At 41.3% G+C, this 17,037-nt stretch overlaps 1 protein-coding gene across 2 annotated transcripts in view; it reads right to left on the minus strand.

Annotated features, from left to right (window-relative positions):
- Positions 1–16,588, minus strand: part of EYA3 (EYA transcriptional coactivator and phosphatase 3) — a 29,542-nt gene extending 12,954 nt beyond the window's left edge. Inside the window, exons 1-6 of one of the 2 annotated variants that reach the window (XM_009701474.1) lie at positions 16,513–16,585; positions 13,780–13,846; positions 12,850–12,992; positions 7,319–7,456; positions 2,628–2,710; positions 379–562 (exon numbers count right to left, since the gene is read on the minus strand). In XM_009701474.1, coding sequence (XP_009699776.1) covers positions 379–562; positions 2,628–2,710; positions 7,319–7,456; positions 12,850–12,992; positions 13,780–13,846; positions 16,513–16,525 — 628 coding nt within the window. In that variant the 5' untranslated portion in view covers positions 16,526–16,585. Of the gene's footprint in view, positions 1–378; positions 563–2,627; positions 2,711–7,318; positions 7,457–12,849; positions 12,993–13,779; positions 13,847–16,512 lie in introns of both variants that reach the window. The other variant, XM_009701475.1, reaches the window with a different exon arrangement.
- Between the last annotated feature and the right edge of the window lie 449 nt (positions 16,589–17,037).

Raw genomic sequence — 17,037 nt, forward strand, 5'->3', positions numbered from 1 at the left:
TAGCAGGAGCTATTGAGACTGGATATCATCAACTGCCCTGTAGCCCAAGTGAACACCCAGCCCCGACATATGACAGAATCAATGGTTGCTGTTGGCAACTCTTCAAGTCACCCCTGGAATTCCCTCTCCCTAAGGTATTGGGTAGGTGTCTCCTGAATTGCCGCAGTGTAAGACTTCCAATACATAAGTTTGGCTGGCTCATCATAACACTCTGCACACCAGTAAGACCAGTCTGACAATGGAAGGTAAATGTCCTGTCCAGGCCAGCATGCAAAAGTACTGCAATTACCTTTTGGAAAAAAGTTTTCCCCTTGTCTGCACACTGTACTGTTTATCATAGGCATTTTGCAGCCACCCTGTTAAAGATGCAACCATTACCGGAGGAATGTCTCTGTACTGTCCGCGTAGGTACCATGGCATTTGGTTTCTCGGTTGGATACGTAGTTGTTGCTAATGCAGTACTCTCTGTGTTGCTGTCTGCTGGTGTTACAACTCCAAAGCCAGAACTTGGGTAACACGTCTGGTACTGACTTTGCCCAAGGATCGTGTACGTAGGGTATTCCTGTTAGAGGAAAGGATTAGTTATGATAGGACACTTCTTTCAGAAAACACTCTATATTAAGATGACTTTTATGCTAGGATATATCTGTCAAAGAGATATCCCAGCAGGAGCACAGCCTGACTTTATGCTATTTCTTTCTTCTTTTATAACACATCCCCCAAAAAGGTTGAGAGATCTGACTTCCCAATGGGCCTGTGCACAGCCAGGTTCTGTGGATGGGAGGGCAGCAATCACAGGGCCACTCCTCTGCCTCCAGTTTCTTCAAAAATTAATACATTATGAATGATGTGACAGTAAAAAGGGAGTATCAAGTGGATGCCAAGGCACCAGTCTGCTCTGTCTGTGCTCTGGAATTTGTGCTTTTGTCTTGCATTTGACTTTCTGATACCAGATGTACTGACAGCAACAGAAAGCAGCCTTGGCACTGGCTGAGGGTGCAATCCCAGCCACAAGAGCTACAAGATAAACTGCCTTTACTCATGTCCTGGCTTCAGCAAGCAATTATTTTGCATGCTGTTGTCATAGTTTAACCCCAGCCAGCAACTAAGCACCATGCAGTCGCTCGCTCACTCCTCCCTACTCCCAGTGAGATGAGGAGAACTGGAAAAAAAAGTAAACTCGTGGGTTGAGGTAAGAACAGTTTAGTAACTAAAGTAAACTAAAATATAATGCTAACAACAACAATAATAAAAAAATATAAATAATAATAATGATGATGATGATGAAAAGGAATAAAACAAAAGATTTTGTGATGCAGAATCACCTGCTGACCAATGCCCAGCCCATCCCCAAGCAGTGACTGGCACCTACCGGCCAACTCCCCCCAGTTTATATATTGGGCATGATGTTCTATGGTATGGAATATCCTTTTGGCTAGTTTGGGTCAGCTGTCCTGGCTGTGCTCCCTCCCAACTTCTTGTGCACCTCCTCGCTGGCAGAGCATGGGAAACTGAAAAATCCTTAACTTAGGATAAGCGCTACTTAGCAACAACTAAAACAGCAGCGTGTTATCCACATTATTCTCACAATAAATTCAAAGCACACTGTACTGGCTACTAAGCAGAAAATTAACTCTATCCCAGCTGAAACCAGGACAGCTGTGATAAAAGGTATCCATTTATGAAGACTATTTACTCATTTAGGAGAAGATCACTGAGCACCTGAAGCTGTGCTTCAGGATTTTAATTTCTGCTACTGACAGTAAAGCAAGCAGCCAACCCAAATGTCACATCACACTTTTCTGTGTGCTCCTGATTCCCTCAAAGAGCAACTTGGATTTGTGAACCAGGTACCTTGGTCTGAAAGAAAATCCTTCTTTCCCCTTAGAGCTCCAAGTAAATTTATGTTAATGAAAGAACCTTAAAAAACAGCAGCATAAGCGTACAAGGATTTTTGTGCAGCCATCACATTTTCCACATTTCCTATATTCTCTTTCCACAAAGGTGTGACATTGAAGGATTCCTTTGTCTATCTAAATATTCAGAATGGCAGTTAACCACTGACAGTGCTATGCATTACCCACAGCAGGTCACAGTCAGGGGGAAGAGCTCTATGCTAGCTGCAGGGCTTTTCGACTTTTTTTTATTCTAGCACTATCAGAATGCATCTCCTACTTTATTGAGGTTTCTTTGTTTGTCCTGTTCATGTCCAAGCTACTTTCCTTTTCTTGCTGATGGAGAACAAAGCCATTAAAAAACCATCCACCTATAATCCTCCCTGTAGGTTTCGTTCTTAAAATAGTTCTATTGTTTCTTCTCCACTGTCTCTTGCAGAGATCTCAGTACCCTGTTTAAGATTCATCACAAAATCTGCAGACAAGGAAACAGCTTTGAACAGATGAAGTGACTTTGTCGCGAAAGCCAAAGGGAAAACTGTCATGGTCAAAGAGACCACAAGAGTAATTTTGCTGACTTTGAGTTACATACTGAGCCCTATAACTCTAGTACCCATTGTGTTCCATTTGAAGTGACACAAATATTTGGCCTTCCTTTGTTAGTTTTGAGTAACATATTAAACAAAGGTGAGGGAGATGCTGCATATAAATATAACAAGGAAGAAGTTTTACCTGTGAGATGCTGGCTACTGCTGATGTGGAAATATTGACAACAGTTGAGGATGTAGAGACTGGACTGGCATTGGTAGTTGATGCTGTAAAATTAAGAATTACTGCATTAAATGCTTCTAGAAAAGCAAAAGAGACGAGATGAATCCAAGTTGTGAAGTAAGTACTTACTAGGCTATGTGTAGGCATTTGTGCTTCCAGCAGCACTCTGCTTCTAAGAGCCAAAAAAGAGTTGGGGCGTATTTTGAAACCAGTTACATTTCAACTGGGCTTACAGGGAAGGAAAGCTAGCATGTCTTTAAAAACAGTACTTTCAAATGTTTCAGAAACCTTTTCCCTCCATACCTGCTAAGCAAATGGAGTATAATTAAAATGGTTTCACATCTTTACTAAAAGTTCTGAGAAAACAACAATCACATTCTGATGTTCAATTAGTAGCAGTTGAAAATTAATCAGAATAAATCAGTAAAATGCATATGAATGTGTTTAAATCAGTTCTGATAAAAAATTCTCTCTGCATTGGATTTAGCATATTTAGTCTAATTAGACCAAAAAATTTAAGGAAACAGTAAAAATATTTCAAATAGTATAACAACAGTGCTTCCTACTGGAGAAAGCAAACATATCTCCCCATATCCCTGTGAGACCGCAACTGGTTTTTGGATAAGACTTTCTGAAATAATTTGTCAACAGCTTGTAGGACAAATTATTAGAGACATGTAATTGTTAATATGAATTTTAAGATGTTTAATAGCCTCCATGTCACTGTATTCAGTTCTTCCAAATCACAGAAGAGCCTGCTAGAGCACCATCTGGGAACACAAGTCATTTAGCAGATTTTGTGGTTTTACAGCCACAGGGCCACTCCATTAAACATTACTTTCACTTCAGGTTTTGGGACCCTCAAGGATTAGTGAAAACAAATAATGAAATCAGCATGAACAAAATCAGGATGTACTGAACCAGGTGCCACCAAGAAATACTTTCTTTTGCTAAACCTTCTTTCTCTGCACACAAATAAAACAAAAAATCACTGTTAGATACTTACGAAAAGACTTGCAGAAATCCACAGTATCGTCTATTTTACCATCACTCTGAGAAAAGCCCTCACTTTCTGCAAATAATAGCCATGTGGAATTCACCCCAAGATTGAAGAACTCAAGCTTCTGAAGGCTTCAGTCTTTCTACCCCAGGGAAACAGACCCCATCATGAATCAATATATGTTGTGTTATGGGAAGCATAACTACCTGGCAAATAGCTGCTGGAAAGAGAAATGGATCCAAAATATGCCTCAAAAAAGATGAAAAACAAAAGAAATATATCTTAAAAGAGGTGCAGAAATACACAGTATTTGCAGCTGGTGACAATTGTGAAGGGTGGCATCTCTGCGGAAGCAGAAATGAAGGTAAGTAATTAGCCCCTGGGAATCCCCTCATAGATAGGAGCAGCAGTGTTCAAAAACAGATGGGATAGAATTTTGGGGGGAGAACATTTGAGAAAGGAAAAAAGGCTGTACTGAACATCAATAATGGTAATGAAGATACTCAAGTACCTACAGTAGCTATGCAGCTACTAGAAGCATAGCTGCAAGAGTGAGGTACCTGTCACAGATACTTCTCATAAGCAACTGCTAGAGAACAGGGGTTAGCTTCCAAATAAAACTCCTTCCAACTATACAGGTCATGGAAATGATCAAGGCTGTTATTACCTTAAGAAAATGTAACTTCCTAAGGCACTGAGAAGAGCAGCTCTCCAGAAAAGATGCTCACTAACACAGAACAAACCTGCCATGAAGCCAGAGGAGATGAACTATCTAGAAGGCAGATTATTCTACCACCTCTTTCAAGATTATCATGGAGAGCAAACAGAAAGCGATTCTCATCTGTAGTTCTCTGAAAAGGCTGCTTCTCCACTGAGATAGACAATAGAAGTGAAGAAATCATAGAAAAAGACTCCAAGTGCTAGGATTCTGGTAAAAACACAGATTCCCTCACATGAACTTCATTGTTTATCTTAACTCTGGTCTCCTTCCAACATTTCTTATTTAATTACCCTTCATCTATACAGTGTTACACACCAGATCTTTACAAATAGCTCCCACTACACAGATTAACCAGTTTTTTCTGCACTGTGGATCACTTCCTTCTACCTGTGAATGAGCCTAAAACATGCAAAAATAGTTGGCACGAATGTGCCAAAAGGGACTACTTCATGCTTTCAGGTTTAAAAGGCCAGCAAACACAAGTATTGCCTTGAAGCTGCCGTGACTCTTTTTCTCTTCTCTCTTTTTCTCCCTCACTTTCAGATCTCATCCTCAGACCTTACATCCCTACCTCCTCAGCCTTATTCATCCCATTTGGTTCTGCTTCAGTCGTTTTCAAAGATGTTTCAACCTGCTTCATGTGCTGCGAAGGGAAATTGTAATTCATGCATTTTATGTTTCACTTGGCCGCTTTGCTCTCACAGGGAAGAAAGAGGCAAACCAAGAAGCAGCCATTCTTCCCATGGTGCTCCCAGTGCTTCCAAGCACCTCTGCGACATACTACCATGGCCATAGCTTGGGTAAATACAAAAAGCAAAATTCTCTGTACATCTGACCGTTTACCAGGGTTCAAATATCGCATTACTTCAGTCCAGCATCTGCAGACTAAACCATATCCGTGCACTGAAATACACCTCCAGTGGGACAGCAACATCGTACAACTGTGTATCATCCTACTATTTTGATTGGAGGACAAGACAGATTTTCAAGAGACTAATAATAAAGCAACTTTGTTGATCCTTCCAGCTCCTGCTCTCCACCACGTCCCTTGCACCAGCCCAAGTACCAACCTGACACCTCAGCGGGCTGCTTGCTAATTTGATGAAAAGGAAACGTAGCGAATCCGGAAAAGGAAGAGTTTCCTGCAGTTTGGAAAAAGTTTTTCAAAAAAGCAATGGCATTTACACAATTCAGGTGACTTTTTCATGCTTTCAAAGAGAAGTCTGCAGGGAAACTCTGCTCAAATCACACATTCTCACAGCACCGTGGATCAAATGGTTTAAAATCCTTCTGTAAAGCGAGGTCTGACGGTGGCTCTGTCACCTCACCAGTCCCCAAGGATTCACACATTTGCCATGATACACCACTGGCAAACTTGCCAGGGGTTACGTTATGCAGAACCATTTCTGATCCTTGTCAATTAAAGCTGGTACTATAAAACACTATAATTCATTCTGCTGGTCAGAGTACCTGGAAGAGAGTAATGTTTGAAGGAAGGTAGTATTCCCAGTGTTGTATTGCTCATGTTATGGACGTGAAAAATAAATTAAGGATAAACATTACGCTGGGCCATTTATTGTCACAATGACGCAAGGTGAGCAAGTACATACCGCATGGCCTTCCTATCAGTGAAAGATATGCTAAAATCCACTTATTGGTAATTTTAAGAGCTATTCCCCTTTACTTGGCACTCATTAGACCACATCTGGATACAGCATTCAGTATGGGGCCTCAAGCACAAGAAACAGGTTGATAAAATTCAGTGGGTCTGGCAAAGAGCCACCAAAATAGTCAGGGAGCTGGAGCATGTGCCCTGCTAGGGGCAGCTGGGAGGAATGGGACTGTCCAGCCTGGAGAAGCGATGGCTTCAGGAGACCCAGCAGCAGCCTGCTGGTACCTACAGGGATGTTATCAAGAAGAGAGAGCCAGGCATTTTTGTAGGTGCACAGCAGAAGGAAAGAAACGGTCACAATGTGAAAGAGAGGATGCTCCAAGTTGACGAAAGAAAAAAAGTTTCACCACGATGACGGTCAGGCACTGGAATTGGCAAAATCTCCATCCTCGGAGGTTTTTGAGACCCAATTAGATAAATCCCTGAGTATACTGGTTCCGAATTCAGTGTCAACTCTTCTTTGAGCAGGAGGCTGAACTAAAGATCTCCTGAAGAACTCCCTGAATTATTTTATGAAAATATCACACAAGACATAAAGAATTCCTGAAATGCTTTTTAAAAACTACAGAGAAAGAGACAAATTTTCACAATTCATCATTCAAACATAAATGGCGAAAATCCTGCCTGAAAAAAAAACAACTATCCATTTGCATGTATTTGTCATAAGCAACAATGTTCCATTACTCAACGAACTGGCACATTTACTCCTAAAAATTGCTTTGGAAGCTGGTGAAATTCAGCACCTGGCTTCTTAGATGTGGCACTTCCAGCAGCTGGAATATTTGTAGGCTAGTTCTATACCGAGAAATTAACTTTCTAGCATATCTACCAACCTGGGAGGAGTGTGTGTGTGAAATATAAGAGCCATCTAACTCCAGATGTAATTAACAAATTTTTAAAAAAATTCAATGTCAGTCAGCATATTTCCTGACATCAAGCTAAAGACCACCAACAAAGAGCTTGAGCTGCAAGAGCATTCCTAGTAAAGGCATGCAAGAGTACAACATTTAGTCTCTTCTCCCCTTCCCATTTGCTCTTCACCCTGTTAAGTCCATCAGCATGGCACCAACAAGCCAGCCTGGTGCATACAGAGGTATGTAGCAAATACAAACCCAAACACATACGCACGCACAAAGAGAAAAGAGGCAAAGCATAAAGAAGCATGCACAAACCAAGAACAAACGTGCAAGTCTCTCTACTTGTGGTATCTGGACTCAATTAGGTGGAGAGAGATGCAGATAAAAACCATGCCAAGTTACCTTCAATGGAATAAGAAAATTGTGCTGGGCTGGGCTGGCTTGTGGTTAACCCTGTAGTGCAGGTAAGAACACTGTGCTGACTTGTAGATGGAGTCTGAATTAAACCACTTTCAGGTTTCATACCTGGCCACAGTGCACCTGAATCAGATAAATTGGACCAGTTACAAACAAATATGCTGGGACCAAACAGCATGCTGCTACCTTAGATTAAGATTTCTGCTCGTCACAAAAGCAAATAATAAATCACACATGGAAAATGTTTAATTTCTGTAAGCGCTGACTGTCACCAAGGCTGTGCATGGATTAGAACTGCTGACAAAACTGGCTGAAAAAGAGAAAATCAAAAGAACCAACAAGACCAATTTCCAAAGCTTTCAACTAAAAATCTGTTAGTGTCACAGTAAGATTCACTGCCACGTCGGTAAAAAGGAACTGCTAATCCCTCTGATGTTTGAGCTGAGTTGCACAGCACTGCAAATGACCTCAACTATTACATAGCGAGGCTGAACTTGGTCAAAGTCAATGCTTCCACTACTTCACTGGGCTTTGGGTTGAGTATTTTAAAACAAGCCACAAGTCAGTAGTTTTCATAGACTGACAACAGCAAATATAGAGCTCAAAAAAAGGGAAAAAAAAATCTGAATGTTTCTTCTAGATGTCCTGCCATTCTAGAAAGCATTTGTAACAACACTGGGTAAAGCACAGAGACAGCAAAGTGACTGTAATTCATCTATACAAGGCACACATAAGCAGTGTGGTTCCAGCTCAGATGCCGTGTTAAGATCTAGTCTACTGCACTGATGGGGTGAAAACAGCATCCAACTGATGTAGCTCAGCTCAGGTCTGGTTCTTCTGGGCTCTTCAGGCTTTTGTTTAAGTATTTCCAGACCTACAGCCAAAGTCGAAGGCATTTCTCATTGGCCTGGGTTAGCAAGCAGGAATCAGTTGAGAGGATCTACTTAAAAACAAGCAGGAGTGTGCAAAGCAGAGGGACAAAGGACGTTTGGAGCCAGACACAAAGTTCAGGGTCAGCAGAAAGACCACTCGCCTTCTTAAACCCCCAAAAAACCAGTACCTAGGCTGCGAAAGCCACCTGCAGCCTTTCACCCACTCTAGCAAGACAAGCCATGAGCTACGAGCTCTAAGTCTCCTACCCAGAAGACATGGGAGACTCTACAGAACTGGACAAGAGCAGCAACTCCAAGAGCTTGCTCCACGCTGCAGCTTTGTCAGAATTAAATTCTGCAATGGTTCTTTGATTTGTTTACATACCTGATCTCAAACTGTCACCTATGAGTCAAATTAAGTCATTCACTTATCTCTACAGCCACACCAGGATTTTGATTCTTGGACTTTCAAGTTGCCTCTTCATTACTGTTTCAAACCTCTAGAACTGTGATAATTAGCAAGCAAAAGGGAAAGACTGATTTAAGAAAGACTATAAATATGTTGCAGAAACTCCAGAATGAAATCTACGGGAAACAGATCCTCTAAGGGGAGTGGGAGTAGCTGTATTTGTTAAGTCTGCAAAGGGAGTGCCACAATCTTCAAACAGGTGACTAGTTTTTAGAGGGGTGTAACCAATAGTTCCTTGCAGTGCAAGACAGATGGACAAGGAACAGACAGCAACAGAATGAGACGGTGACAGGACACACAGAAGTGCCTAATAACCGTGACAATGAAACACAAACCAACTCTGAATGCTGTAGGATAACCATCACAAGGAGTGTAACATCAGGTCAGACACACGTCAGAAGTGTTCGCAGGGTTGGTTGGATGTGAGGACAGGAGCTGACTCAGGTCATGTGTTAAGGCATCCTTCAGTCCCTCCTTTCCACTACTGTCTCTTTGTCATCTCTCATTATAGACATGTTCTACTTTCCATACAGCAAGGGACACTCTTGGCCTGGTGGCACACGTCCTTCCCCCTCGTTCTGCAAGACAGCATTTATAAGCTAGCACAGCCTCAAGGATGACAGAGAGAAAGCCAGGCGAGGGGGACCAAGACCCCTCCATATCCGACGGCAGCACCACAGCTGGGACAGAAGAATGTCACAGGACACATCTATGTACGTGGAAAGGCTCCACACAAGATAGTCCACCACTTGTAGGTTTTTCTTGAGTTAATGTAAACCATCACATCCACAGTGTTTCCAACACCAACTTACAGCCACACATATGCAGCTCATACGTCACTACTCTTATTTTAATGCTTCTTTAATAAAATCTCTCCAGACCACAAGTACGTCCCATGCAGAACGATGCACTAAACACCATAAAAAAAGTATTACAGCACAAGGAGAGGTGACAAATTGGCAAGAGCATAGGTCATTTCTTCTCTGAAAGCAGCATCCTGACCTGACTGATCTCGAGACTATGCTTGTGTTTGTCAGCTTGTTTGAATTTCATACTTAAAATACATCTGCTTTGTTCCAGTTAGATAATCCAGGATGCCTGCTTTTTGGCATAGAAACAAATACACAGCAGAACATCATGCAAACCTCTGGAACAGGCTCTTTGATGCTGATAAAACATCTGACCAAACTGGCCAAGTCCTCACCTGCTCAATGGAGATTTTGTAAGCAGAAACAATTTGTAGAATTTCCTCTGCACCGTGTATGTTCGGTTCTCTACTCTCCACCTGTCCATCACACCATGCAAGGTCCATCTTCTCAGTATGATCAAGCAGGCATCACTCCAGTACGATTTCCATTACTGGAAAGATGACTTTTAACATCTTCCTAACACTTAAGTTCAGACTAAAAATTCAGGTATTTAATAGCAGACCTCAAAATCCATACCAAGACACTTCAGGAACTGATCACATTTCAGAAGATGTTTAACAGACAAAAGTTCCTATGAAGTCAACAGAAAATGTTGATCTCTTGCCTAGGGCTTCAGAAGAATTTCTACTGTTATATTCAGAATATAACACTTAAGCAGCTAAGTACCCCCGAATCCCAGAACTTTTGGATAAAAACCCCAAACACTCCCCCACCCGGCCAAATACAGCCACTACCACCAACAAAACATCACACCCACACAAAACACTAACAAAAACCCCGACATGCTCCCTCCCCGCAAAAATTTAAGAAGTAAGCCTAAAACACCTTTTTAAACATCTTGGCCTAACACTTCAAGGGAGCATTCCACATATTTACACATATTTGCCTTTAAAAAAAACCAAACAAAACAGAACACATGACACAGTAAAATACCTAAGAACATACAAAGCAACCTCAGTGCACGGTCCTCAAACTACCAATAAACACCAAATAAAAGAAGTAAAGGAAACCACCAGCCACTGTTCAGATATAGCAAAAACCAGTGCAACAAGGCACTGAAACCAAAATGCAGGCACCCAGGGAAGAGAAGTACATTCCAGCAACTGTAACATGGCGTCAGGCACGGTTTGTAGGTAACAGACCACCATGACAACACCCAACACTACAACTAGACAAAAGGACAAGGAACAGAGTGTTTAGAAAGACAGCAGACAAACTGCACTGGCAACCGAATACTTGAGTATGGACAGAGCACCAGACTGGTTCTGTTTTCCAAGGAAAAGCTCTCCTGGAGGAATGAAGTGAGCTCAGAAAACACAACAGTCAGAGACCTTCGGCTCGCCAGGACACATAGCACGGAGTCAACTAGGTCCTCGCCCACTGGAAATCCTGAGACCACTGTCATAACAGGTGGTGGGGAGGGTTGGTTCTTTTGAAAAATCTCTGAAATGGCAGTCATACTTGAACCTTACCGGCAGGGGCTGAGCTAGAAATGCAGAAGCAGCAAATACAAACAGCCACCCAAATGACCCTATTCTCCTAAAGAGCCTTGAGTTGCTAATAAAACAGCCCAACACTTAGACCCTGCAAAGCTCCCACTTCATGGTGTTCCAGTGATCAGTCAGAACAATGTTCTCAGCATTAATACAGGGCAAGTGAGATTTGGGAGATCCTGTTTGATCAAACCTTTGCATTCCAGTTAGAACAAAACCATCATTTTCTTCCTAAGGATCCCTCAACCACAAGAAAACTCCCTTTTCATGAATCCCAGGTGTATACATATGAAAAAAAAAAAAAAAAAGGTATGCAGATTCATTTTACATATTGACCTTTCGCATAAAGATAAAAATTTGTGCCATATTGCTTTAAACAGTATTAGTAATGTAACTTATGTCTAATAAAACTGAGCCCAGTTGTATTATCTTTTCTACACCATGACAAATCAAGTGTTTTGTAATTTATATAAAAGTCCCTGCTCTGCCAGCTGCTAACAAAGGCCATAAATGTTGCTGGTTTTATTCAAAGACATTTAGTCCTTCAGCTAAGGAAAAATTCATCCTTTTACACTTCAGGATACTAAAATTTTAACACTACAGATAAATTCAGCACTACAGAAATCTCTGTTCATTTAGTTATGCAGCATGACAGACCCTTCACAGCTATCTCACAGCGGCGCAGCTCTCTGACAGTACACGTGGTGCTCTCCCTGGTTACCTGCATGGAAGGGTGATGCTCTCTTCTCTCGTTAGAGCTACATGCTAAGGGGCAAAACAGCCTCTGCCACCATACATTTTTGAGAGCTGGCAACTTTATACAATATTTACATATGAAACCAAGCAGGGCAACATTAAAAATTAAAAGAGAAGTTAAAATGTTAACTTTTAATAATCAGTTATAAAACTTCATACATGCAGGGAGATAGTCAATCATATGGGTTTTTTCCCCAGTGCCTGACATTTTAATACACTGAGTACAAGGAAAGACCAGGCAGCTGCTTTCACTAGTTAACCCACCCAGAAGCTGGATTTTTTCTGCCTGCACTACTCATCCTCAACTTCCTTTATACATCATGGAGAAAGATGGCCATTATCTTCTAAAACAGACCAATACCTCAGAGGTGTGTCTCTCCCTCCATGCACTATAAAGGCAGCACAGAGTGAATAGTTCAAACCCCATCATCGAGCTTTAGCTGCTCAGTTACAACAGGACTCCTACCCTTCAAGCATTTGCAAAAACTGGAATGGCTAATAAAAAGCTCAAGTATTAGAGCAACTTAAGCAAACTTAATTGGCTAGTACACTTGGAGATGTTTTAGCATGAAATCTACATTTGGTGAAAGCTGAAATAACAAAAAAGTCTTAATCTTAGCCAGCAAAAAGGAAAGGAAAAACACCTTCAGCAGAGATGCTGTAGTATGGGGTCTTTTGTGATTTCACTGACAAGGAAACTGCACAAACACAGCTATACCACAATTGGGGAAAATTATGATCCCAAACTAAGAACCAACTGGCAAGTTTCACGGGGCGACATCCAAATTAATAGCCAGGAAAACAGCTTTGTAAGAAATGATATTTTATAATATGAAGTCCCATCTAGAGATCAGTACCAATCTACAATTTAAGTTGGGTATGTGTTCTCCTACAAACTTCTCTCCAACACACCAGGTTAAGCTTAACATTGGCTTTTTAATGAGACATAAGACAATAATTGCAGGCACTGAGAAGTCTTTGAAAAGTTACTTCTTACCAAAAGGAGGTAGTCCATAGGTTTGGGTAGTCTGGGGGTAGATGGTGTAGGGCTGAGACTGCTGTAGTGCTTGGTACTGAGTCTGACCAGGGTAAGGGCTCATTGTTTCCGATACAGGTACAGAAAGTATATGTGCATATGGCCTAAGAACAAAAGTAAAAAAGAACTATTTACATTATGCATCTTTCAGCCTCCAAACAAGAAGACACATTAAAAAATTGCTTTAGAAGAACAATACACACTGACATGTGCTCTTAGTGTAATAACCCACTTGTGTTTCCCAACACGACAGCTCTTGGTTTTATACATACTGCCTGTTTCTTGTGGCGACACCAGGGGAAACTCTCTCCTTCATGATGCCAGAGCACCAGTGTTTATTCCAGGACAGGGAGGGCAGGGTGAGAGGGGAAGAACAAACTCCCCATTCCAACAGGCAGGAGCTATTAGTTTCACTTACCATGCCTCACAACAGCAAATCTTAAAGCTCATACAATATAGTAGTATCTGTCAAAACTACTGGAACACACTACAGACTACACAAAACCAAGCTCGGGGGATTAAGGTCTACTGTGCTGCAATGGGAAGAACTATTAAGATCCCCAAATGTGGTGAATGATGAGAAATCCTGTATTCCCCTTACAGTCATTTATGACCAGTTTGTTTATTCCTCAAATATTATGGGCATTATTCAACAAGACTATTGTCTTGTTAATTACTTGAAGGGGCTCATTTATCCTTGTGATCCTAAATCAACAGCCACTGAAGCCAAAGGGTGACTTCCATCAGCTTCAGTGTCCGCAGCAATGAGAATCTGTTGCCAGCAGATATAAAAGTATGATTTACAGCATTACAGAAATGCATGAAGATGCAAAAAGATTACTTCAGAAAGAAGTAAGAGTTACAGAATTCAGTAACAATTGTTTGACTTACTTTGCAGAATACATTTGTGAGGTATAATCATTTGATGACCTTGGGATATAATCAGTGCATGTCATAACTGAAAAAAAATATAGTTTGTATAATTACATAGGTGATTTCAAAACATATCAAATAATGACAATTAAATATCAGCATGCACAGTACATTTTAACCAAGACACAGGATTTACACAGGTTTTTTAGTGCCTTAATATCTGTTTCAAAGAAAATTCTCAAAAAATGCACTGTTAAACCAGCACAAAAATGTTTTTCTTGCCAGTTCACAGCAGGTAGATGATTCAGTCAATATTACTTCTCCCTTTGTAACAGTGCTCTTTCTCTTTACCAGCTGGTACCATCATCTTTTGCAATTGTCATGATAAAACTTCTATTTCAGTCCTGCCCAAAACCTTGCATATGCCAAAGGGTCTCCATCTGTGCCAAGCCTAACATTTTTTTCCTGTGTCCCAGAGCAGAGACCAAAGCAGATGCTTATTTTGGCAAGCTTTCCTCTTCCCCTTCTCTTTTCTACATACTCTACCCAGAGCATGGCTCCAGCAATCTGTCTTTCCTTTAAAAAGGAATGGCTCTCAGCTCAACAAACTTAATCCCACACATCAAGTGACAACAGGCTGAGCTGCAGTGCACAAGGCTCCGAGTCCAAATTCAGATGACCTCTGAAGAAATCTGGCAGTTAACATTTAATGGGATGTTCCCATTTTTCTGCTTGAGTAAATCCACAGCAATTGCATTCTAAAACTGGTAAAGACAAAGTAGCTCAGGCTGCAAATCCAAGGAGAAAATGTTCAAAATCCTAGCACCATCTATGGCTCTAGTATACCCCATATGAGACAGTTCTCAATTACAGCATTCTGGGTTGGGGTGGAGAACAGGACTTGAGTTGCTATGTCTTAACCCAAGAGCCATTAAAAACCCCCAACTTGGATTCAGATGAGCTGACCTGATAAATACTCAGCTGTCCATCAAACTAGGAAAGCAAGGATGTGCAGGACCCCTGGCACAGAATTTGGCACTGTGCAGCCTCTCTGGCACATGCCAGCACCGTAGTGCAGTATGCTGCAGTGATCTCCAAGCTAGATGACTTTTGAGACTGTAAATCTGCCCAGCACATGGGTTTAGCAGTTTGGACCTACAAGTACCATACCCAAATTCTTAGCAAACGCAGCTGTGTTGCTCTGGATCCAGTTTATTCATCTGAAGCCAGTCTGGAAGCAGGCAAATCACCCAGCTTGCAGTCCTACCTAGGAGGGGATCCAGGCTAACCCTGCATGGGTCCAGGGGCCTGGCTCCTCCATCACTAACATTACAAGGGACTGCACTTTCCCTCTCCCTTCTGGACTAATGGCCTTCAAAAAGAAATATGGTCACAGATAACAGCATACTTTGTCTTGAGATTTGCTCCAGATTCCAGTGATGTGCTCTAACAAGTCAGATTTTCCCTATCTGGAAGTGTCCTACAATGCTCTTCTATCATCATGTAGTTAACTCTCTTATTCGTTACATCCACTAAAGGAAGCAAGTTAGTTTCCACAGGCAACCCCAGCTCTAACATTTGCATTCTGCTACCTAAATAACCTCCTCTTAGTGTAATCTGAGCATAAGCAGCTGAGAAATACAAACCATCAGCCACATGCTCTGACCCTTCTGAATGCTCCATGAATTATCTCCCTCTGGTCCCCAGCGTTTGACTTTACTTATGGTGTAAAGTCCATGTAGCACAAGGATAGAACAGGAAACACAAACTGGGAACTTTCAGACCTAAAGGCTTTCATTCAACACTCGTGAGATATTCTCACATCCCTCCTGCAAAAATGTCTTTTTTTTTTTTTTTCCAAAAGAATGTTAACAGTTATCCAAATAGTAATGTAGTAATGGTATTTCTAGAATTCTAATTTTTAAAATAGCGTATAAAGAATTAGGTATTGGTCTCAGAAAGGAAAAAAACCCACAATATTACTGCATGCAACTTCTGGAATTTGTAATTGGCTTATCCAGTTAGGCAGCAGATTTTACAGGCTGAAACTTCTGGTTAACTCCTGCAACTGCAACATCACACCACATTGATATTTTAAAGATGCAAACAGTTAGCAATGGGAAGTTACACATTACATATTTTCAATCAAGGTAAGCTGATTTACACTTATAAGTAAGAATGGATAGTCAAAAGGTATTCTACACAGGAATCCTACTTTTGTAATAACCTCCAGCCATCTTTTGCCAGAAGAAAGGATACATTCCACCCCTCACTTACTATGCAATCTTTTTATTTTCTGCCTCAGTTTCCTCTCCATTTATTTAATGAGGAATTTCTGCAGACATTCCATACAGTTCAGAGTCTAAGATTAAGTGTATGGCATACTATTACAAAAGACCCAACCAGCTGTGTAGAGATAATGATTTATAAAAATAGCATCTTTTGCAATAGGCATTATTATTAATCAACTCAACATTCAAGAAAAATCATGTATAAGGTAGATAAGAGACAGCAGTACCCAGCAGCAAGTTGAGGGGCAGTGACACAAAAATGTTTGTTAGAAAGAGATATTTGCTTACCATCAGGCATTAACACTTTGTAAGCACCACAGGAAACTTTCACTTTACAACTGTTAGTGAGGCCAGGCTAAGGATTACAATGAGGAAACGAAGCTTGTGCTTGATGAAGCAAAGTAACGAGACCAGTGGAAGGAAAGACGGTGGAAGCAAAAGAACTCCAGAAGATACTTACTCTCACTGGACATGGGAAGGTTTGAACCAAGGCTTGAAGATTCAGGTTTCTGATCGCTGACTTCTGCGTTGCTCACATGACTGCCAGGACAAACAAGGACTAACAAGGATTAGTATTATGAACTCTTAACATCCTTGGGCATCATAATCCCTGGGTTCAACCTTCCTAACTGAGGCAAACTGATTCTTAACAGAAACTAGCTCTGCACTCTATATTTCACATAGATGTCTCAGGAGAGAGATTTGCAGCTCTAATTAGACGTTGAACTGTACTGAGTTTGAGTGGCAAGGTTTTGGCAGTGGGGAGGCTACAGGACTGGCTTCTGTGAAGCTGCTAGAAGTTTCCCCCATGTCTGACAGAGCTAATGCCAGTCAGGTCCAAGACAGACCCGCCCCTGGCCAAGGCTGAATCCATAAACGATGGCGGCAGCGCCTCTGGGATAACAGAGTTAAGAAAGGGAAAAAGAAAACTGCGTAACACCATTTGCAGCCACAGAAGAGAGGAGTGAGAATCTGTGGCAGGAGC

This window comes from Cariama cristata, unplaced genomic scaffold, assembly GCF_000690535.1.
Source record: "Cariama cristata isolate BGI_N322 unplaced genomic scaffold, ASM69053v1 scaffold626, whole genome shotgun sequence".
Lineage (NCBI taxonomy): Eukaryota > Metazoa > Chordata > Aves > Cariamiformes > Cariamidae > Cariama > Cariama cristata.